Raw genomic sequence first — 24,523 nt, 5'->3', positions numbered from 1 at the left:
GATTTGCTTTTCCTCTGGTAATCTAAATACAGGCTCAACCTTGAGAAAGTGTGGATATTTGGCTATGGTTCCTCACTGATTGCCTTAAATTTTTATTTAATAAATAACAATTTGTTCTGTAGTGGTTTTGTTTTGTTTTGTTTTGTTTTTTTGAGGTCCCTAGGCACCTTTGGGCCACACTTAAATCTGAATAGACTTAGAGCTGTCAAGGTGGCTCAGTCCTCTACCAACTGCTCAGCCCAAGGATCTGACTTTGATCCAAATCCATATAGTGAAAATAGAGAACCTCAAGTTGTCCTCTGACCTCCACCACCCTCATGCTATGGCATGTGACACACACACACACACACACACACACACACACACACACACACACACATTAAATGAATGTAAGTAAAAAACAAAATCTCAGTTGATGGGCTAGGCATGGTGGCACACACTTTTCTTCAATCCCAGCATTCGGGAAACAGAAGCAAGTAAGAAATCTGTGAGTTCAAAGCTAGCCTGGTCTACATAGTGAATTCCAAGCCACCAGCTAGGGCTACAAAGTGAGTCCCTGTCTCAATCAACCAACCAACCAAATAAATAAATTTCAATAGACTAAAGCTTTTGAGCTCTTATTTCTCTATGTCTTGGGGCACTTTTATAAATACGCAGGCAATCCTTATTTTTATTTAGGATGCCTTTATAAAGAACACTCAAAAGTGTGTCTATTATATAGCTAACTTGTACTCAGATGGCTGCTTTTATCTTTTTGTTACTTAGACTTTAGACATATTGTTTTCTGTTTTTGCGCTGTGCCCCCTTTTCCTCCTAAAAAGAGCAAACAACTCTATTGTAGTCTATACTTAATTAGAATTCAGAGTTTTATTTTATTTTATTTTAAGCATGGTTTTCCCCAGGAGATGAGCCTTTCTGTTTCAAACAGGTGCATAAACAGACAGGTGCATAAACAGTCAGGGGCCTAAGCAGACAGGGGCCTAAGCAGACAGGTGCATAAGCAGACAGGGGTCTAAGCAGACAGGGGCCTAAGCAGACAGGGGCCAAAGCAGACAGGGGCCTAAGCAGACAGGGGCCTAAGCAGACAGGGGCCTAAGCAGACAGGGCCCAAACAGACAGGGGCCTAAGCAGACAGGCCTAAGCAGACAGAAGCCTAAGCAGACAGGGGCCTAAGCAGACAGGGGCCTAAGCAGACAGGTGCATAAACAGTCAGGGGCCTAAGCAGACAGGGGCCTAAGCAGATAGGGCCCAAACAGACAGGGGCCTAAGCAGACAGGCCTAAGCAGACAGAGGCCTAAGCAGACAGGGGAATAAACAGACAGGGGCCTAAGCAGACAGGTGCATAAACAGACAGGGGCCTAAGCAGACAGGTGCATAAACAGTCAGGGGCCTAAGCAGATAGGGGCTTAAGCAGACAGGGGCCTAAGCAGACAGAGGCCTAAGCAGACAGGGGCCTAAGCAGACAGGGGCCTAAGCAGACAGAGGCCTAAGCAGACAGGGGCCTAAGCAGACAGAGGCCTAAGCAGACAGGGGCCTAAGCAGACAGGGGCACAAACAGACAGGTGCATAAACAGACAGCAATGACATGGTGCTCTTGGGGACAAGAGGGTGTTTCACCAACTTGCCTTCACTCTGACTAGCACAGAGGCTTCCTGCCTCTGCCATCACAGTACCAGGATTACAGGCATGCACCACCACACTGGTTTGGTGGAATACTTTTGAAAAGATGTACGTGGAGCTGGGCATGGTGGCAGACATCTATATTCCATGCACTTGATAATCCCAGCACTTAGGTAGCTGAGGCAGGATTATGAGTTTGAAGCCAGCATAGGCTTCATGACAGGCTACATGACTCAGATCCAATCACAAACATAGGAAAGCAAGTGTATGTGCATACCCACACAAATAGTGTACCTTTCATAGTTACTAATTATGATTTGTTCACAAATCATTCAGAGAAACTAAGTATTATTTTATTAGAACTCAGTTAGGCTGGAGATTGAACGTAGGCCATGTGCTAGCTAGCTTTCTGTCAACTTGATACAAACCTAGGTGCACCTGAGAAGTGGGAACCACAGTTTTGAAAATGCCTCCTTAAGACTGGTCTATAGGCAAACCTGTAGGCATTTTCTTAGTCAGTGATTGATATGGGAGGGCTCGGCCCATTGTGGGTGGGGCCACCTGTAAGCAAGTGGTCCTGGGTATATAAGAAAATAGGCTCAGTGAGCCAGTAAACAACATTCCTCGTGCCCTCTGCTTCCACGGTCCATCAGTGATGGAGTATGACCTGAGAGTTGAAAGCTGAAATAAACTCCTCCAAGTTGCTTTTTTTTCTTTTTTTTTAAATAATTTAATTTAATTTTACATATCAGCCATGGGTTCCCCTGTCCTCCTTCCTCCCACTCCTGCCCCCCCCTTCTTCCCAGCCCAACCCCCCATTCCCATCTCCTCCAGAACAAAGACTCCCCTGGGGATTCAGCTCAACCTGGTAGATTCAGTCCAGGCAGGTCCAGTCCCCTCCTCCCAGGCTGAGCAAAGTGTTCCCACATAAGCTCCAGGTTCCAAACAGCCAGCTCATGCACTAAGGAGAGCTCTGGGTCCCACTGCCTGGGTGCCTCCCAAACAGGTCAAGCTATTCAACTGTCTCACTTATCCAGAGGGCCTGATCCAGTTGGGGGCTCCTCAGCTTTTAGAAGGAAATCAGAGATACATCACCCTTTACAATAGCCACAAATGATATAAAATACCTTGGGGTTACTCTAACTAAGCATGTGAAGGACCTATGTGACAAGAACTTTAAGTCCCTGAAAAAAGAAATTGAAGAAGATGTCAGAAAATGGAAAGATCTCCTATGATCATGGATAGGTGGGATTAACATAGTAAAAATGGCAATCTTACCAAAAGCAATCTCAGATTCAATGCAATCCCCATCAAAATACCAACACAATTCTTCACAGACCTGGAAAGAATAATACTCAACTTCATATGGAAAAAACAAAAAACCCAGGATAGCCAAAAGAATCCTGTACAATAAAACAACCTCTGGAGGCATCACAATCCCCGACCTCAAGCTCTACTATAGAGCTACTGTAATAAAAACAGCTTGGTACTGACATAAAAACCGACATGTGGACCAATGGAATTGAATTGAAGACCCTGATATTAATCCACACACCTATGAACATATAATTTTTGACAAAGAAGCCAAGTTGCTTTTAATAATGGTGATTCACCACAGCAATGGAAAAATAACTAAGACAAGCCTTATGGACTCTACTTCTGTTCCTAGTAGGCAAGAGCTCTACTACTGAGTCCTCTGCAGTCTCTGAAAGGTTGCCTAATTTCGGGCTAGGGAGAGAGCTCAACACTTAAGAACACTGGCTGCTCTTGCAGAGAGACCCAGGTTTGGTTCCTAGCACCCACATAGCAGCTCACCGTCATTTGTAACCCTAGTTTTATCTGTCACCCTCTTCTGGTTTCCATGGGCACCAGGCACACATAACATACATGCAAATACTCATAAAATAAAAATAAATAAATCTTTGAAGATTGTCTAATTCATTCTAAAAGTTGTTCATGTTCTTTAAAAAGATTGATTGTGTGTGTGTGTGTGTGTGTGTGTGTGTGTGTGTATGGGAGAGAGGCAGACGGAAAGACACACACACACACACACACACACACACACACACACACACACACACACACACACGCACGCACATGCACCACGCACAGACTCAGGCTGGCCACCACCTCTTCACTCTTCCTTTTCAGTCTTCCGAATGCTGGGCGTACAAGCATGCACCAGTGTGCCTGACCCACATTTCTTTTGATTTGAACATTCAGAGGTGCTTTTTGAATGACTTAAGTCATCAGCTATGAAGTCCATTTTGAAGAGTGACTGTCAGTTATGCAGCAAGCCAATATCTAAATGCTTAATTGCTTTTAATTATAGAAATGAAACTGTTTTGATTTAATTTTTATTAAGCCCTTCGTGTGGCTGAAAGCAATTCTGTGAACTAAACTAATTTATTCTAACACACATGCTGCCAAATGAGAAATTGAAATTACCCCACAGCTATCGTTTAGGAAATGGGCTCTTCCTGTGCATTGTTTTCTATTTTATAAGTGTTAATTAGTCAGGGTGAGGACAGAGATGGTTATTAAAAATCACTGTTCTTTCATCAAGCGTGAGACAGATAAGTTGAAATAGATATTGAAGTCATTTTCCTTGTGACATTTTACAGGTCTGTTCTTGAGATTAATTCACAGTTTTGAAGATAATAAATACCAAATCATTTCTAGAGTGTTTTATCATCTACATTTTAATTTTTTAGGAAGTGTGTGTGTGTGTGTGTGTGTGTGTGTGTGTGTGTGTGTGTGTGATGTGTAGGAGGTCACACGTGCCACAGCAGTTGTGTGGAGGTGGAGTCAGTTCCCGCCTTTCACTTTCGCACGGGTCCCAGGCTTGAATTCTGCTTGTCGGACATGCAGGTCAGTTGTTTTCTGAGCCATCTCTTGGCTCCTTCTCTACATTTTCTTTTGAGCATGTAACTTTGGGCTGTCCTAATAACTGGATGTGCCCCAGAAGCACTCATAGCCCCCCCTACTGGAACTTCAGCTCTTGTTAGCCGTGACGTGCCACCCCCAACCCCCATCTATGAGGCACAATCCCAAGGGATTCCTTAGCAATCTTGTTTTTATTTCACCATCATTGCAATTTTGGCATTTAAAGTATTTTTATAATACAATAATGGTGGAGCCTCTATTTACTTGTTTCTTTATTTGTTTGCTTGTTTGTTTGGTTTGGTTTTTTGAGACAGGGTTTCTCTATGTAACAGCCCTAGTTGTCCTGGAACTCACTCTGTAGACCAGGCTGGCCTGGAACTGAGAGATCCGCCTGCCTCTGCCTCCCAAGTGCTGGGATTAAAGGCGTGCGCCACCACCGCAGGCTTGGGCTTTTTAAAATTAAGTCACAAGTAATAAAGTAGTACAGTCATCTGGTAGTGTAATCAGTGGTTCGTTTTGGTTAAGTAAGAGTTGCCATTTTTGGTTGAAGATATAACTCAGTTGGTAGAGTGTACAAACCCCTGGGTTCTGTCACCAGCTCTGCATAAACACATGTGGTGAGACAAACCTGTGATCCCAGCAGCCTAAGATGGAGGCAGGAGGATCAAAGTTCAGTATCATCTCTGACCACATAGAGGGTTCAAGGCCAGCCTGGGCTGCATGAGACCCTGTCTCAAAATTTTAAAAAGTTAACCATTTTGTGTCCTGAGTATAGCACATCATCTTTAAAGAATTGAAATATTAAAAACATAACTTCTTGGTTCTGGAGAGATGGCTCAGCGGGCTGTTCTGGAGGACCTAGGTTTGAGTCCCAGAACCAACATCTCAGCCATGTGTAACTCCAGGAAGCTGAGAACTTTGTCTGCTGCCCGTGGGGCCAGTGCAGCCCAAAGGCTTCCTGAAGCTCCTTTCTTTTCAGCATTCCAAACAATTTCCAATACAGTCTTGGCCAGGCGTCACTCCTGAAATCCCAGCGTGGGGGGGGCATGAGGGGGGGGCGTGGGGGTGGCGCCCAAGCAGGAGGACAGCTGTGAGTTCAAGGCAAACCAGGACTACATAGCAAAAACATGTCTCTAAATAAGTAAATACTTCAGTCTTCTTGTTACTCTTTTCCCTCTTTCCAAAATCTTGTAGCTTTTTTTTTAAAAAAAGATACCCCAGTGGTTATGAATATATTTGTGTTTTCTTGACTGATAATTATAATTCCTCATGTATTTTCTCTAGGTTAGTTAATCAACAGCCTCGTGCTGTTCTGCATGTTATGAGCCCTTAGCTGCATCTATCAGACGACCCCAGTGGGGATAGTCACAGGCACTGAATGTAACACAGGCCAATCCAAGTCACCGCTGTGGTGGAGTGTGCTGGTCACTCAGGACCGTGTGCTGAGTATAGGAGTGGCCGGGACAGCTGGGATCCTTGTGTCACGGAACTCTCCCCGGTCCTGTACAGAGCTAGATAGGGAGGCAGACAGGAAACAGCTCTAGTGTGGATAATAGAATTGAGTGCGGTAACTGCCCCAAGATAGGATGGAACAGTAAGAGGACATAGAGCAAGGAGGGCTGGTCACCAGGGCTGGCGGTCAGAGAAGGCATCCGAGAATTAGATGATGAAGAGAGACGCTCGGGCGGATGGGTAGAGAGGGGAGGGAGAGACTGAATGAGGACTGTGTGGTGAGGGCTGTAGCATGCTTAGGAGACTGACAGGATTGAAATGGAATAAGAGACAGCAACAGAGACGAGTTTATGAGTGGGCAGCAAAGAGAATGTCCAAAAAATCCTTTCCGTTTTGATTGTAGAGGATTTGGGGAAGCTTGAAGAGGAGGCGGAGGAGACGTGAGCAAGCGTATTTATTAGATGGCCAAAGTGAGGGACCAGAAGAGGTGTACCTTTTAGAAATAGCTGTGGAAGGGCTGGCAGGATGGCTCAGCTGGTGGAGAGACCTGCCCCCAAGCCTGACACCCTGGGCTCGATCCCTGGACCCCACATGGTGGAAGAACTGGTTCCTTCAGGTCGTCTTCTGACCCGTCCATGGTGGCATGTATGCCTCCCTCCTGCTACACTAACCATCGGTTTTTAGATAAACAAATAAAATAGTTGTGGAGTAATTACTGAAATAAGTCAGTGTAAGGAATGTAAAACGTCTAAGTGTGAGTTTTTTATCCATGGTCTCCCAGCAAGTGCGGAGTGGTGTGAGGGGCCTAAGGAGTGGGGCTGGGTGAGGTGCAGAGCAGTCTGTCATGAGGCTTGGCTTCAGCTGAAGCAAGCCGTGGGGCTAGTAAAGCCGCTGTTCTGGGGAAGCGGAGTGCACAGCTTAGTGCTTTTGGGGAGTACCGGCCACCTGGTTTGCCCCTCCCTACTGCTGAAGAGTTCTCATCTCGGTTCCTTGCATCTCTGTTGTTACTGCCTTGTGCTCTAGAGGCCCTGCAGTGACCAAGGTGAGCAGGGCTGTGTTCCCCTGTGGGGAGTGCTCCCGGGTAATGAATGGTCTTTAAATGTGGTAGTTTCCACCCTTGCCTCACCTTCTCTTCACCTTTTCCTTCTTCATCTTCCTTTCCCATGCTGCATCTGGAACTTGACTTCCTGTCCCGGTCACTGTACTTCCTTGTGGGTTACAGAGCAGACTGGCATCGCTAAGTCACAGGAGCCATTTTCAACGTGAATGCAACTTTGGGGACTTGGTGATGGTTAATGTCTCAGTCGCTCACTGATGAAACAGCTGTGTATACACATCGGGCTTCCAAAGCAGAATGAGTGGAAATTCTTTATAGAAGAAACTTTGTAGCTAATTACGGAATGAGTGATTAAATTAGAAATCACTACTTTGCTTTGTTTGGATGAATAATAGGCTCATCAACCAATACTACAATGAAAAATTGGTGGGAGGTTTTTAAGTGGTAAAGTTGAGCTGACTCCCTAGAACTCACTGTTTGGTAGCAACATCACTAGAAGTAGAGCAGGCAAACACTATGCACCTTACACTATGACATAACACAGGAGCCACCAGGCTTTCTATGTGAAGGTCCCGATGGTGAGTACCTTAGACATGGAGGGACACGTGGCTTCTGTGGCTATTATAACGATGGTTGTAATTATAGTGAACCCTGCAGTCGCAGCTCAGGAGTGATCATGGATAATAGGCAAATAAAAGAATGCATGACTGGGTTATAACAAGACTTTTCTTAATGAAACTGATTGGGCAAGACTTAACCTATGCAGTTCATAGACTTCTAACAAAAGAGGAAATAGCACCAGTTAGGAAGTACCCATTCCGGGAAATGCATGGGATAAAAGAAGATAAACAATGATGTGTGAGGTCCTGACTGTGGGACCTTCTATAGGACACAGAATCCTTTCTTGAAAAGGGGAGTGATGGGACTAGAAAGAGGTGGACCCGGGTTCAATTTGCAGCACCACATAGTGGATTACAACTGTCAGTCACTCCAGTTCCAGGGGTGCCAATGCCCGCTTCTGACAAATCAAAGAAAAGAGGAATGAGCTGGGCAGTGGCGGCACACACCTTTAATCCCAGCACTCGGGAGGCAGAGGCAGGTGGATCTCTGTGAGTTCAAGGCCAGCTTGGGCTACAGAGTGAGATCCAGGACAACCAAACTGCACAAAGAAACCCTGTCTCGAAAAATAAAAAAAGAAAGAGGGAAAAAGAGGGACGAAAGAGGCTCTTCCTGGGTGAGGAGTCGGTAGAATGTACATATGTGGAAGTCCTCATTGTAAACTTTATCTTTGGGACAGTCTGGGAAATGTGAATCCTGATGCTTTTATGAACAGCCTGGTAAGGTATCGGAAATTATTGGAAGTCATTACATGAGGGTCACCGCACTGGCCTTGTTACATTTCATGTTTGAAATATTTCATAGTAAGTTAAAATTGAATATTTGGCCACATAGAAAGTAAGGAAGAGCTAAGCGAGAAAACAGTCCCATGCGGTTGGAGGATTTTTTTTCTGATGTTCATTGTAAAGTTTTTTTTTCTTCTTCAACCGAGATTCCATTTTCCAGAGAAAATCAGAGTTCTTATTTCCACCATAGTCTTGCAGACTGCAGTTCCAATTACACGTGCACACGGAGCCGCTCAGCTTTTTGATCAGTCGCAGAGGTCAAATGACTTTGCTCAGCTGCTGATTCTTGGTAATTGCACAGAAAAGGCTCTGGATCTTTGGTATTGAGCTTGCTAGCCAATGTGACAGGTCCTTTGTTTTCACATTATGAACAGGGGAAGACAAATAGAGGGAATAAGTAAACAGCAAGGATGTGTACTTTTTTAAATGACCAGAGGGAAACCGAAGTCCCATAATTAGCTTGAGCTGCAAAGCAGCGGATCGGAACAAATAGCCGCTCACAGGGACAGATGGGAGGAATGTGGTTGTGCATCACATGGTGTGCAACCTACGTTTTTTCCTGTCTAGAGATTCAGAGCTGACTATCAGAATGACTCATTCCTTTGCTTAGAGGATGAGGTAATGCTATTGTGAGGGGTGATGTCATCTCTACCTGAACTGCATGCATATAGATCAATGCTCAGGCTCTCCAGGAAAAGCACCATCTGCTTTCATATCCACAGCCTGAAAGGCTTTGCAAAGATTGGTGCAAAGGTCACCAGCCTCAAGTATGACTCATAGGCAGCCAATCAGCGAAGAGCAGCTGCTGAAAACTAAACTTCTAAAATCATAATCCAGAAGTGTGACAGAATGATTCAATACTGAATCACAATTATTCTATCTTATGTTTTGTGTTTACAAAGTGACCACCATTGAGGGTTTAACTCCTCAGTGTGGTCAGTCATCTCAAACCTTCTTGGTTGTTTAAAACCTTTGTTTTAATTGAAGATTAATTTTCTGTTGCTTTGGGGATGCAGAGGTCCTCCTTGAATTTCAGTCCACATCAGTTTGCTCTCTGCAGTTAGGAACCTGTGCATTCCCTACAAAGTAGCTGCTCCTTTAGGGGAAGAGGAAATATGTCAAAGGAAATGCTCCCTGCTGTGGCAGACCCACTGATTCTTCCTTTGGTGACAGTGCTCCTCCACCCGCTTTGAATTTACTATAATTCCAGTCTGCCATTTTATTGTGTTGAATGTCATATGTTTCCTAACATATGCTGGAAGACAACAGTAAGTACTTGAATTTTTTATTGGTTTCTTAAAATGGCATACATGTCGTCTACATATTGTTATTGCGTAGTATCTATATCACAACACAAATTTGGTGTAATGACAACTTTAAGTCAGACATTCTACAAATACAAAGCTAATTGTTTTAAATATAATATGCTGTTATCAAGAAATATAAGGAAGGAGGCTGGAGAGATGGCTCAGTGGTTAATAGCACTGGCTGCACTGGGCATGATGGCACACGCCTTTAATCCCACCACTTGGGAGGCAGAGGCAGGCGGATCTCTGTAAGTTCAAGACCAGCCTGGTCTACAGAGTGAGTCCCAGGACAGCCAGGGCTACACTGTGAAACCCTGCCTCAGAGAGAGAGAGAGAGAGAGAGAGAGAGAGAGAGAGAGAGAGAGAGAGAGAGAGAGGGAGGGAGGGAGAGAGAGAACACTTGCTGCACTTGCAAAAGGCCTGGGTTCAGGTCCCAGTGCCCACATCTGTAATCTGTAATCACAAACATCTGTAACTCCAACTCCAAGAGGTCCAACATCTTCTTCTGACCTCCATGGGCACTGCATACACGTGGTCCATACCACAGACAGGCACATGAACACATAAAATGGATAAATCTTAAGGAAACAGAGGTGTGGAAGTAAAGCAGAGGGGCTGGGGAGTAGAACACTCGCCCACTGCCTGGGTGCCTGAGACCTTTGGTTCAGTCCCTAGCTCCTAAAAATTAATAGTGCTGTGCTATGGGGTGGAAATTTTTCTGTCAGCAAATTTTCTGTGAGCAAGTGTGCACCGCCAGTATTTTCTTCAACTTTGAAACAGATAAGTGATACAGGTAGAAGGCAGGTAGTGTCGGTGGGCAGTTGAATAAGAAGGTGTTCCGGGGAGAAGAAACACGGAAGTGCTAATAGGGATATAGTAATTGTTTGGTTAAGTAACCATGCCAGATTTCTGCCCACACAGGGAAAGGGGAAGACAAGGGACAGAAAGGTTGTTGGAGGTCACCCAGACTTTGAATGTCCTCTACAGGACTTTGAGTCCTTAGGATGTGGGGTTTTTAGTAAGAAGATAAAGAGCCATTGAAGATTTTTCAATATTGTCATAACCAGCTTATTGGGCCCAGAGTGATTAATCTAAAAGATAGATCAGCTTAGACTGAAAGAATTTCCAGTTGAGATCTGTAAAGGGGTTATTATAATAGCTCAGGTCACACCTACTAAGGATTTGAACTGGAGTATGAAAGAAGTGAATTAGGACAGTGGTCTTCACCTGTCTTCCAGACCCCAAAGTTTAAGGCAGAGATACAGGAAGTGTAGAGAGTAAGTTGGATGCCAACTTAGAACTACTTAAAGAAAGGCCGCTGCTTCAGAACCAAGGCACCCAGGGAAGTCCTGTGTTAAAGCCAAGGCTGGCATCTGTTTGAGGGTTCGTTTGCAGCTTTAACTCTTTCATATTCTCTTTTCTCAGAGTTTTAAGCCTGATTGATCAAGACAGAAATGTGTCATTAATTGGAGTTGGTGACATTTTATTTTTAATGCCAACAGTAGGGAGATGCCATGAAGATCTGAACTAGAATTCCTAAGGCATTCTTGGCCAGAGACCTTGGGTCATGCCCAGATTTCCTTTCTTTTGCCCGTGCTGCCCAGAGAATCCACCATTGAGACCTTCCTGTTACGACACCGCTCTGGCAACTTCCTCACTTCCTTCAGTTAACTAACCTTGTCTTCTGCCTGCCGTCCATGCCCCCACTGTTGTCCCCAGTCTGCTCTCTCTTCCTGTTGCCTCAGTTATGACCAGGTCATTTCTACCCAGAGATCTCTGCAAGCTTGCTTGCCAAATGTCAACATGATCTACTGTCTCAGGTTGAGAGCTTTGTCCTGCTGTTATTAACTTTCTCAGCAGGATCTGCCATGGGTTCTTTATTGACAGTTCCTTGTCACTCAATCCACATTTTCCTCTGCCCCTGAATATTTAATTCCACTTTCCTCTTAGTGATCTCTATCACTAACATATTATAAATCATCCACTTATGATGTTTGTCCCTCGACACCAGAACTCAAGCTCCATAGAGCGGTGATTTTTGTTTGTCTACTTGCCTCTCATGAGCCATCCATCAAGATTTTATGTAGCTGGGCATGGTGGCACACACCTTTAATCCCAACAAGTTTGGGGGACAGAGGCAGGTGGATCTCTGAGTTTGAGGCCAGCCTGGTATACAAAGAGAGTTCCAAGACAGCCAGGGCTACAAGAATAAACCCTGTCTCCAAAAACAAACAAAAGATAGATTTTGTTTAAAGAAGGAAGGATGACTGCCCACATAAAACACTTAGGAGGCCTAGTTATTAGCTGTCCTACTCACAGCAGCCTTGAGAAATAAAGAAAGGGGGCACTGGTTGATTAGCATCCCTCACCCTGTGTTCCTTTGATCTGACAGTAACTGGATGGAATAACGAAGGCCTAGAAAATAATGCATGTCATCCATTTACTAGAGAACCATACTGTTCCTTAGCGTATTTATGGCTATAAAGACTGCAGTAACCTTTTCTGACTTTTTGCTGGATCCCCAGGGTCTCTTTTGGCAACTTACTCATCAGTATGAAACTTTTTTGACCCATAGCAGAGTTTCAGAAAACCCGTAGGGGACCGTAGGCCAGGGGACTGTAGGCCAGGGACTGTAGACCAGGGGACTGTCAGGCCAGGGGACTGTCAGGCCCGTGAAGTGACAGCAGTTCTTGTCAGTCACTTCTGGTTGATAGACTGTGTTGTTTTAGGTGTTGCTCAAAACCCGAGACCTCAGTTGCTACTCTTCAAAACTTTAAAACGCCAGCTTTTGTTTTAGGTGTTTGGGAATAAGATGATAATCCCTTCGCTCGATGGGGACCTCTTCCAATGGGACCGAGACCGAGAGAGCATGGAGACCGTTCCTTTCACTGTGGAGTCCCTTCTCGAATCTTCATATAAATTTGGAGATGATGTTGTTTTGGTTGGAGGAAAATCCCTCACTACATATGGACTCAGTGCATATAGTGGAAAGGTGAGTGACAATGTATATGTGGGGGGTATTGGTAAACAATGGGATAGAAGAAACAGGGTTTTTAGTCAGTCTCACTGTGTAGCTGGCTAGCCTAGAGCTTGCTGTGTAGACCAGGCTGGCCTCAAACTCACCAGGATCTTAAGTTGACAGTTGAGTTTTATTGTAATTTTTCCCTGAGGATTGTTGTGGAATATTCCTTTACACAGTGAAGATATGCCACTGTGACTGGTTTAATAAAAAGCTAAATAGCCAATAGCTAGGCAGGATATGGGGGGCAGAGAGGATGCTGGGAAGGAGAAGGCCGAGTCACTAGCCAGACACAGAGGAAGCAGCATGAGCTGTACAGAGAGATGAGGTAATGAGCCACATGGCAGCATGTAAACTAATAGAAATGGGTTCATTTAAGTTGTAAGAGCTAGTTAGAAACAAGCCTAAGCTATCGGCCAAGCTTTCATAATTAATAATAAGTCTCCATGTGGTTATTTGGGAGCTGGCTGGCAGGACAGAAAAATCTGCCCACAGAAGATAGAATTAGTTTTAATAAAACATCAGAAGGCTGGAGAGATGGCCCAGCTGTTAAAGGCCCATAACAAAAAGTACGGGAGTAAACTTCAGAGGCAGGAGAATTAATAAATATAATCTGCTATGCTAGGCACTTTTGTAGTGCATTTTGTAAATATCTTCATAATATTCCTAAGGATTATGCATTTTATTCGCATCTTTACAGGGGAAGAAACCTTTAAAGATTAATAATAATCATGATGATAAGAGTAATTGCTGTTTTTTTATATGGTTTAGTCCTATAAAATTGCCCAGGGAGAAAGCCTATGCTCACTAAACAGATAAGGAATTGAAACTTTAGCAGATTCAGATAGTAAAGTCATTAATGACCTAGATTCTCTCTAACAAAAGCTTGGGGATAAATCCAGAATCAGCCTTCTTGAGATCGGGTCTGTAATGTAAATCCATTGTTAGGAATAATTAATTTAAACCATCATTTTTAAAACCCATCTTAGCCCCTGGATATATAAACATTTTCTGTATAGGTTTACACTCTGAAAAGGAAGGATGGGAATTGACTTCTTAGGTTCCCACCGTTCAGCAGTTTCTCACCCAGGTGCTGGGCCCTTCACAAACCCCCTGGGCCTGTTTTTGTCTTCCCCTTTCACCTACATCTGGGGCAGAGGATTCCGTGCTGTCCAGGCTGTCCATTGTTGCTTTTTCTAAAAGGCAAGGGTGTCAATCTTCACCCTCCCTTATGTTAGTATTCTCCTCTGTAAAACAGCAGGATTGGACCCCATCACCTGCTTCTCTGGCTGGATGTACTACTCCAAAAAGTCTGGGATTCCAGCATGTTGTCAACCTTTTGTGGGGATTTTAGTTTGGATCAAACTGAGGATCCTCCTTTTTTCTTAAGCCAAAAGGTGTTAGAAAAGGTTCAGATTTTTCAAAACTGATCCGTAATGCTAGATGGAAACTGTAGACTCATCTGGAATTTTAGTAATGACATTTTTGCAAAGATGTCATTGGTTATTTATTTCTTCTTGTATATTCCATGGAATTCTCCCAAATAGGGCTCAAATTATGTGAATCCTTAAAATCACTCACTGCCTGAAATAAATATTGTTGGAACTTTCATGGTTCTAAAAAACTCACTTTAGGATTTAGTAATCTAACTGATGCTCATCACTTGGGTACTTCTTATGCATTTTTAAAATTTCATTTTACTTTTTAAGAATTATAAGTGTGGTGATGTTTACCTTTAGTCCCAGCACTCAGGAGGCAGAAGCAGGCAGATCTCTGAGTTCCTGGCCAACCTGGTCTACAAAGCAAGTTCCAGGACAGCCAGGGCTATTACACAGAGAAACACTGTCTCAGAGAGAAAGAGAGAGAGAGAGAGAGATCTTGTGCTGGGCATAGTGACACACACTTTAATCCCAACATTTATAAGGAGAGGCAGGTAGATCTCTACAAGTTCAAAATCAGCTTTGTCTACACGAGCAAGTTCCAGGCTGGCCAGAGCTATATAGAGGTGTGCATGCATATGTGCACGTTGCTTCATTGACTCATTTCATATCTGTCTTTTCAGCTGAGGTATATCTGTTCTGCCTTGGGGTGTCGCCGATGGGATAGTGATGAAATGGAAGAAGAAGAAGACATCTTGCTTCTGCAACGCACACAGAAGACCGTGCGAGCTGTTGGGCCTCGAAGTGGCAGTGAGAAGTGGGTATCAGAATACCAGTGATGGCATTATTTAGAAGTTTCTTCAGTAGCTGAGCATGGTGGTGCACACCTTTAATCCCAGCAGAGGCAGGTGGATCTCTGAGTCCCATCTATGCAGGGAAACCCTGGGGGATATCTGGAAGAGACTCCTTTGAAGTCAAGAAGGATGGGAATGTGACTTCTTAGGTTCCCACAGTTCAGAAGTTTTTCCCCACAGATTTTCCTTTATAGAGTTTCTGTGAACTATTTATTAAACTAAAAGCACAATGTACTTTTAAGAGAAACAAATGCCTTCCTGTGTTAATCCCAAAGATTTGAGGAGAAAGACCACCAACCCAAAACATCATGGCCAAAGTAATCAAAGCAAACAGTTAATTAAAGCAAGCTTTTTCATTCGTGTACACAGGCTGCCTCCCCCAAGGCAGGGTTTGAGAGGTCAGCATTGGACCTGAGGAAGACAAGGCTTGTATAGCTCAGGAGTAGGGAGTTTCCACTGGGGGATTTGGCATGCAACATAGGAGGAGTTAGAGGAGCAGAACATAAACATAACAAGTCAGTCATAACAACCTCCTGAAACAAAGACATGATTGCAGGGTGGTAGTAACAAGGTAGTCATAACAGATTGTCATAGCAACTTTGAAGCAAAGGTAGAGTTGCAAGATGGCTATACCAACTTTGGAAACAAAGACATGGTTGCCATTACCTGGAACAAGCAATACAGAACCATTTGTAGTTAAGGTTACAGGTGGGGCACAGCCCAATCCTTGAGAAACAGATTTAATCATAAACAGAATGAACCTAGTTTGTCTTTACTAGAAGACTGCTTTTAAGCCAAAGATGGAGGCAGGCTGGTTCATCACCTGCTTATATTGACAGACACCAAACGGCTTCACTTTGTGTGCTTCAAGGTGTGGTAGCCAGGAGTCCCATGGTCTTAGGTCAGTGGCACTTGGCGTAGTAAAATGACTGAGATAAGTTATCTGATGGCAGGAAACTCTCAAGACAAACTTACTGTGTACTCTTGGAGAGTCTAGTGGGTAGTTTCATAGTTTGTCTTGTTAGCTCTATTTTATTTGTCTTTTCCTCTCAACCCCAGCTCTTTGACATGCTAGGCAATATTCCATCCATGAGCTGCAGTCCCAGCTCCCAGGTTTAGAAGAATCACTTACTCTGCTTTCTTTAAAAGTACTAACCATTCATTTGATCTAACACTTCTTGTTTCTTCAAATAATATAATTTAATTTATCTGATTTCTCCACTTAAATATATGATTCAAATATTAGATATGCTGATCTTCTGTCATGCCCAGACATTTTCAGCTCTGAGTTGTCTGTGTAGCTTTAAAAAAAAAAATCACTTTAGATTCCATCTTGATCTTTTGAAGCTGAACCAGACTTTCAGATTTTGTCATCAGATGAAATAGAATTCAGGTGTCTCTCCTGAAATTTGTTTTTTTCCAAACCCAATTAAGAATGTATTTCTTCTTTCTATTTTTTCTGGCCTGTGAATAGAGCTATGCATTTACCTGCCACTCTTTATCCTGCTGAGGCTGTTAACTCTGAGAGTTCAGCCACCTGGGAGCAGAAGTGCAGCTTAGCAGATTTGTGAGTTACCAGAACCTGAAGAGTGTGTGTGTGTGTGTGTGTGTGTGTGTGTGTGTGTGTGTGTGTTCTAAGCTCCATGTTCCTTAAACATGAACATATATGTATATGTACTTATACATACATATATATGTATATATGTGTGTGCATATATTACTAGATTTCAAGAATTCTTAGCTACTATTTTATATCTAAGCGACTTAACATTATAGTTAAGTCAGTAGTTAAGTGGCTTTCCTGTTTCATAACTCTAGAGGAAACATTGCCGCTTTATGGATAGGAACACAGATTCCTAGGACAGTGAGAATGACCCACCATATCTTGGTTAGTAGAGAGCTGACAGTAGAGTTTAGGTGACTGAAAAAAGCTGAAGTTGTTCTACAAGGCCATCTTTTCATTAGAATCTAAAATTGATGTGTATACCTTGCCTTTTATAGTGATTTGTTGGGCAGCATTTTATTGCACTTGAATGGAATGTGCTCAGGTAATTAAGAAATTAAGGCAGGCTGCATGTCAGTTCATTTTACGGTGATTTTGTTGTGCTTTATGAACCGTGTTAATTTTTGAGAGACCATCTGGCCCTAGGTGTTTCCAGTCTACTGCCTCAGAATGAGTGTTTGCAAGGGGTCAGCCACAGTTCTCTCAGGCCCTCTTGTGGTGGAAATGAGCATTGCATGCCTTTCCAGAAAGCTATGGTGACTTGTTCTCTCATCACGAAATCGTCCTATTTTCTTCTTCAGTCTAAAAGCAGTGCTGTGTTATTAGGTCCTTTCATGTCACTATAAGATTCTAAAGCACATCTTTGTGAATTTAAGGTGGAATTTCAGTGTTGGCCACTTTGAACTTCGGTATATTCCAGACGTGGAAACTAGAGCAGGCTTTATTGAGAGCACCTTTAAGCCCGGAGGAAACAAAGAAGACTCTAAAATTATTTCAGATGTGGAAGAACAGGAAGGTTCCATGCTGGACACGGTGATCAAGGTTTCCGTTGCCGATTGGAAGGTCATCGCGTTTAATAAGAAGGGAGGCCACCTGGAATGGGAGTATCAGGTACTGGAGACCACTGACCTCGGTGGCTGTGTCCCCCAGTCCCTGTTTGCCCACACACATTGCTGGAGGGAGGTAACTCCATTTAGGGTTCTCAACTCTCCTCTGCTTTAAAACTGACCCTAAGAGACATTTTGTGGAGCTGGCAAAATGGTTCTGTCAGTAATTACTCGATGCATTAACAGGAGGATCTGAGTTCAGATCCCCAGCACCCGCATGAAAAGGCAGGCCTGGAGATCCAGGTCTACAGCCAGGCCTGGAAAGGCAGAAAAGGGCAGACCCATGAAGCTCCTTGGCCGGCCATTGTAGCGTAAACAGTGGGTTCCTATAGTTGGTGAGAGACCCTGTATCAAAAATAAGTTGGGGAGCTGGAGAGGTAGCGGGCTCCGTGGTTAAAGGCAGTTGCTGCTCTTGCAGAGGACACAGGTTAGATTTCTAGCACCCACATGGCTACTCACAGCTGCCTGTTACTCCGTTTGCAGTAGACCCAACACTTCTGACCTCCACAGGTACCAGGCGGGCAGGTGGTGCACAAACGTACGTACGTACGTGCAAGAGAAACACTCATATTCGTAAAATAAGAATAACTAAATAAAAGCAACTAAGGAAGAGAGCCAGCGTCAACATCGAGCTTCCTTGTGCGCGCGCATGCTCACACCACACATCCACACCCAGCAAGAAGTTATAAGTAAATGGCATTTACAAGTTGAAACCTCCTAAATGTCTTCCCTTCCTGTCTAGTTCTGTACGCCGATTGCGTCCGCCTGGTTGGTGAGGGACGGCAAAGTCATCCCCATCAGTCTGTTTGACGATACAAGTTACACGGCTAGTGAGGACATTCCGGAGGACGAAGAAGACATTGTGGAGGCCGCTCGAGGAGCCACAGAGAGCAGCGTGTACTTAGGTGGGTAGCTGCAGCCAGTGAACGGCCCACTGAGGCCCAGAGGCCTTCGCCGACGAGCCCTCCCTTGACAGCTCTGCCTCGAACTGCATTCCTGCAGTTTTTCCTGATTGTCCGGTTCTGCAGTCTAATTAGTATAGTCTATTCTCTCGCCTGAGACTGATGTTAGAAAGGCTTGGCAGTGCTCTTGCTGCATAGTAGAGGTAAAACCCTCCCCTCGCATCTCCGTAGGTTTGCTCTCCCCTTACAGGCTGTGGTTTGTTTATGCCGTGGCATCTTGACAGCTTTTCTGAAAGACAGTAACAAAGTTCTCCTGCACTGCTGGACTACTGAGCATATCATATAAATATATTTTGAAGGGTTTCTTTTGTATGTGTTTGGATTAGTTTGGGTTATTAAATTGTCCTAAAATTATATAAACTATATGCCACCCATACCTCAACTTGGTCTCCAGGAAACACTGTAATAGGAATGTCTTTGGCAACATGAACAAGTCACATGTATCTTTACGTAATATATTCATGGAAATAAAGACTGCCCTCCTCTTTGTAAAATAAATGAAAATATAATGCATGTGTTGCAATAGCATTTGGCCAGGCTGTTAGTCATGGCAATGGAATTACAGTGTGTAGATGAACTTCCCATGGAGACAGTCAGTTCATCTCTTGGAAGTACAGGGAGTCTTACCTAGTGTTTTGGTTGGAGTGGCTTTCTGTTATTGAAAAGGCGCTATTTATTCAGTGAGAAACATTGTAGAGGCCATATATAAACAATGTAGTTGGACTTTCTCTGTCCTGCCAGCTCCCGAATAATGACACGGAGACTTCTTATTAGGTATGAAAGCTTGGTCTTAGCTTAGGCTTGTTCCCAACTAGCTCTTAAAACTGAAATGAACCCATTTATATTAATATATGTTTTGCCATGTGGATCATTACCTCTCCTCCATATCATGCATTCCATTTCCTTTGCTGGCGAATTTCTTGCACCTCAGATTCCTCCCAGAGTTCCCCTCTCTCCCCAGAAGTCCCACCTATTCTCTCTCATAACTATTGGCCATCCAGCTCCTTATTAAACCAATCAGAAAGTGCCTTAGCAAAGACACATCTTCACAGTGTACAAAAAGATTATGTATCTTGGGTTTTGTTGAGTCAGTTGTAAATCCCTTGAGCATCTTTCTTCTCTGGAAAAAATTGTGTAGCAGACAAAGAAGTAAGTAGAATTCGTCTAAGTGCATTAAATCAAAGCAAACTTTTAAGAACCCCATCATGTGGCTGACATCATTTTGTGGTTTACCCAGGGATGTACAGAGGCCAGCTGTACCTGCAGTCATCTGTCAGAGTCTCAGAAAAGTTCCCTACAAGCCCAAAGGCCTTGGAGTCTGTCAATAGCGAAAATGCTATTATTCCTCTGCCGACGATCAAATGGAAGCCCTTAATCCGTAAGTCACTTAAAACTTTACAAATTCCACCGAAGTGTCTAGGTAAGCCAGGTGTGGTAGCACAGGCCCACAACTTCCCAGCATCTGGAAGGTGGGAGCAGGAGGTTCGGAGGCATTGAGGGCCCTGATCAGCTACGTAGTGAATCTGAGGTCAGTATGAGCTTACAAGAGACCCTATCTCAAGAAAAGAACAAGCACACCTTTAATCCAAGCACTTGGGAGGCAGAAGCAGTCCGATCTTCTGTAGTTCAAGACCTGGTCTACGCAGCGAGTTCTGGCCAATCTTACAGGGCTGCACTGTCTTCAAAACAAACATTAATAGCATTTAAAAAGAGAGAAAGAGAGAGAGAGAGAGAGAGAGAGAGAGAAGGAGGGAAAGAAGAAAGAAAAAGAAAGAAAGAAAGGAAGGAAGGAAGGAAGGAAGGAAGGAAGGAAGGAAGGAAGGAAGGAAGGGAAAGGAAGAAAGAAAAGGAAAGTAAAAAAGTTACCTGGTTATCACATCATATTTTTCAGAAAAATAGATGAATTGAATTGAAGTACTGGGCCAAATCCTTTAATTCTCTTTCCAACCTTTTCTTTTGTTTATTATAAACATTGTATTTGAATAACTTTTTTTTTTTTTTTTTTTTTGGTTTTTCGAGACAGGGTTTCTCTGTGTAGCTTTCACCTTTTCCTGGATCTCACTCTGTAGACCAGGCTGGTCTTGAACTCACAGAGATCCGCCTGTCTCTGCCTCCCGAGTGCTGGCATTAAAGGCGTGCGCCACCACCACCTAGCTTGAATTACTTTTTAAAAGAAATTTTTTTAGTTTAATTTTATTATGGGCATGCATGCCCTATGCACATGTGTCAGTCTGAGGACAGCTCTTGAGTAAGTCTGTCCTTCCACCATTATGTGGGTTCCAATATCAGATTCAAGTTTTAGACTTGATTGGTAAATGCCTTTACCCAATTAACCACCTTGCTGAACCTTGACTCTCTCTGCGTCTCTTGTCTTGAGATATGATCTGTGTTGCCCGGGCTCATCTCCAACTCCTGAGCTCCAGTATTTCCTTCCCCCCATAGCTAGGACTGCAGCTGGGCCATCTTCCGGGTCTCGTGTTCTGTGTAGGACTGTTTGCATCCCAGCAGCCAGGGTGTTGACCTGTGTTCTTGAACTAAGCTGTGGGTGAATATCAGCTAAGTGATGCCTTTCATTAAAGTCATGTGGTTAATAGTTTACATTCTTTTTAGATTCTCCTTCTAGGACTCCTGTCTTGGTTGGGTCTGATGAATTTGACAAATGTCTAAGTAATGATAAGTTTTCCCATGAAGAATACAGTAATGGTGCACTTTCAATTCTACAGTATCCATATGGTAAGTGTCATTACTCATAAATGGAAATTCATTTGTCTCATTCAATTATTTGAAATTAATAGCATTCAGATGAAGGTAAGTTGATTGACACATAGAAAAGTAAAAAATAAATTTGGGAGGCTATCAGCAGTACAAGCTTCACAGCTAGACTAGAAGGGTCCAATCTCAGTGGCCAATACACTAGCTTGGGCACCCCTATCTTCCCTGTGTCTGGGTTTTCATATCTGTAAAGCCACTAGTAACTAGTACATATTCGTTGGACACACCTTTGAGATCGTGGGTAACAGTATGAACTAGCATTCTGCCTGCCACAGCCTAAGTGTCCATAAATAAGTATTATGTTTTGTTATTAGCTCTAATTTAATTATCTGCTTGATGCTTCCCCTTGCTCTAATGGTTGAGATTCATTCCTCTGCCATTTATCTGACTATAAAATATAAACTATATATAATTAACTCTATAATGAAAACAGCTGGGTGTGAGGGCACAAGCCTATATTCTCAGCACTCAGGAGGCAGAGGCAAGAGGATCATGCGTTCAAAGCCAGCCTGGGTTACTTAATGAGGCCGTCTCAGACAGGCCAGTACATAAAGAGATTTGCTGCAAAATCTGATAACATGAGTTGCTCTAGACCCATGTGGTGAGAGGAGAGAACCCCCTCCTGCAAGTTGTCCTGTGAACTCCACATGGACGTGTGACACACATGTACATATACTTACACAATAAATGCATAATTTTTTAAAGAAGATCAGAAAAAGAAAATGGTTATTTCTCAGGGAGCTACATGAAAATGATCTAAGATGAGATCATTTACTTTTATCCTCAGAAAAATTTATGCACAAGTCAAAAATAAGTGAGACTTAACACAAAATAATATATGTAGTACCACCAGCAGCAATTAAGATTTATTTATTTTCTTTTTTGAAACAGGGTCTCACTATGTAACCTTGGCTGGCCTGGACTCTGCTTATGTAGTCCAGACTGGCCTAGGGATCATAGAGATCCATCTGCCTCTGCCTTCCAAGTGCTGGAATTAAAGACCTGTGCCAGGGGCTGGAGAGATATCTCAGAGGTTAAGAGCACTGCTTGCTCTTCCAAAGGTCCTGAGTTCAATTCCCAGCAACCACATGGTGGCTCACAACCATCTGTAATGAGACCTGGTGCCCCCTTCTGGCCTGCAGACATGTAGGCAGAATACTGTAAACATAATAAGTAAATAAATCTTAAAAAAAAAAAAAAAAAAAAAAAGAACTGTGCCAAAGGTGTGTGCCACCATGTCCAGCAGCAGCAAACTTCTTTAAAGTTAGGATATAGGGGCTGGAAAGGTGGCCCAGTAGTTAGGAGAGCATATTACTTTTGTAGAGGACCTGAGTTTGGTTCCTAGCACCTACATGGGGTAACTCACAATCTGATGCCCTTTTCTGGCCTCTGTAGTTCCAGCATTCATGTGCATACAAATACACAAACACACACATCTACACATAATTTATAATCGGTAAGTAAAACTGGGGTATATTCACACATGGAAGTCTTTTGTCACTTCAGAGGTTAGAACTGAAAATTTATTATGTAACTCAAATCAGTAAGAACAGAAGGCTGTGAACTAGAAATAGTAGACATCACCTAAAATTGATGGAAAAACAGTAAAAGAGAATTTTGTAGTTTGCTCCTGTGTGGTGCAAAGTGGAAGGTTAAGGATAGACATACTGGCACTGAAGAGATGGCTCAGTGGTTAGGAACACTTACTGTTCTACAGAGGACCCGGGTCCTATTCCCAGCACCCACACAGTGCCTTATAGCTATCCATAATTCCAGTTCCAGGGGATCTGCAACACTCCTCTGACCTCCACGGGCACCAGGCACGTACATGCTACACATAAATACATGGAGTTAAAATGTTCATACGCATAAGAGTTAAAATAATAAATAAAATAAGACATACTGATTGTCAGCACAGATTCACTCTGACATCCCAAAGTGAACCAGAGAGCATGATGGAGGTTGTCCTACAGCTGTAAGGAAAGACTGTAGTAACATCTGCTGTTTAACTGATCCCAAGTGAAAGAAAACAGAAGACCCCTTGAAGGAAGCTTGGGTACTAACTTACTTACCAATATGGTGATGAATGGGTCAGCCCTTGGAAGCTTTCCCTAATCATTATTTACTATAAATTTTAAAATGCTCTGTGTGAAGTAGAGAAATGACTGAGCTAATAAGAATGTGTGTCATTATTCAGAAGACCTGGGTCCAAGAGAGTCAAGGAATTGGTGCCAGGCATGGTGGTGCACACCTTTAATCCCAGCACTTGAGAGGCAGAGGCAGGCATGTCTGAGTTTGGGCTACACAGGAAAACCCTGTCTTGAAAGAAAGAAAGAAAAAACTAATTGGTGTCATAACCATAAAATAGCCTGATTTTTAAAGATAAGACTATTGCCCCCAGCACTTAGGAGGCAGAGGCAAGCAGATCTCTGAGTTCAAGGCCAGCCTGGTCTACAGAGTGCGGTCCAGGAAGTCAAGGCTACACAGGGAAATCCTGTCTTGAAAAAAGTGGTGTGGTGTGGGGGGACACCTTTATAGTTGTCTTAACAGGAAACCCTTTTTGATGTTGTTTGTCTCAGATAATGGTTACTATCTGCCGTACTACAAGAGAGAAAGGAATAAACGGAGCACGCAGATCACAGTCAGATTCCTGGAGAGCCCACATTACACCAAGAACATCCGCAAAAAGGACCCCGTCCTCCTCCTGCACTGGTGGAAGGAAATATTTGGAACCATATTGCTTTGCATTGTAGCCACCACCTTTGTCGTGCGCAGGCTTTTCCATCCTCAGCCCCACAGGGTGAGATGCTCTTTCAACCTAATGGGTTTCCAAATGTCTGCTGTACAGAAAGCTTACGGGATGGGGAGGCTAATGTATTCTGATTTTACCACAGGATCACTTATGCTTATACAGTCGTCCAGCACTGAGCCATGAAGGAACATTCTGGGAAATGTGTCCCAAGGCAATTTTATCACGGTGCAAAGGTCCTAGAGCGTACTTCCACTCTAGACGGTCAAGGCTGCTGCTGCGTACTGGACAGTATGGCAGCCTGCTGCTCCTGCTAGGCTGCAGTCTTGTACAGTGTGTGCTTACAGCAGTGTTCAGTGTCTCTGTATCTGAAACCGATAAGGCACAGTCAAAAAGAATACTAGCCACAGTTGGTTTGCAAGTCTAGGATAATGTTTCGGGAGGGCTGGAGAG

The 24,523-nt window shown here is 43.5% G+C and overlaps 1 protein-coding gene across 1 annotated transcript in view; it reads left to right on the top strand.

The window, feature by feature from the left end:
* Eif2ak3 (eukaryotic translation initiation factor 2 alpha kinase 3) overlaps window positions 1–24,523 on the top strand; it is a 64,787-nt gene that overhangs the window by 19,775 nt on the left and 20,489 nt on the right. The window contains exons 3-9 of the mRNA XM_036182099.1: window positions 12,523–12,717; window positions 14,807–14,940; window positions 17,357–17,591; window positions 18,330–18,492; window positions 19,787–19,927; window positions 21,160–21,282; window positions 23,901–24,121. Of these exons, the coding sequence (XP_036037992.1) occupies window positions 12,523–12,717; window positions 14,807–14,940; window positions 17,357–17,591; window positions 18,330–18,492; window positions 19,787–19,927; window positions 21,160–21,282; window positions 23,901–24,121 (1,212 nt within the window). The remainder of the gene's footprint in view (window positions 1–12,522; window positions 12,718–14,806; window positions 14,941–17,356; window positions 17,592–18,329; window positions 18,493–19,786; window positions 19,928–21,159; window positions 21,283–23,900; window positions 24,122–24,523) is intronic.

Source organism: Onychomys torridus, chromosome 3 (assembly GCF_903995425.1).
Source record: "Onychomys torridus chromosome 3, mOncTor1.1, whole genome shotgun sequence".
NCBI lineage: Eukaryota > Metazoa > Chordata > Mammalia > Rodentia > Cricetidae > Onychomys > Onychomys torridus.
The sequence above is the reverse complement of the archived record's forward strand: the minus strand, read 5'-3'. Positions and strand labels throughout refer to the sequence as shown.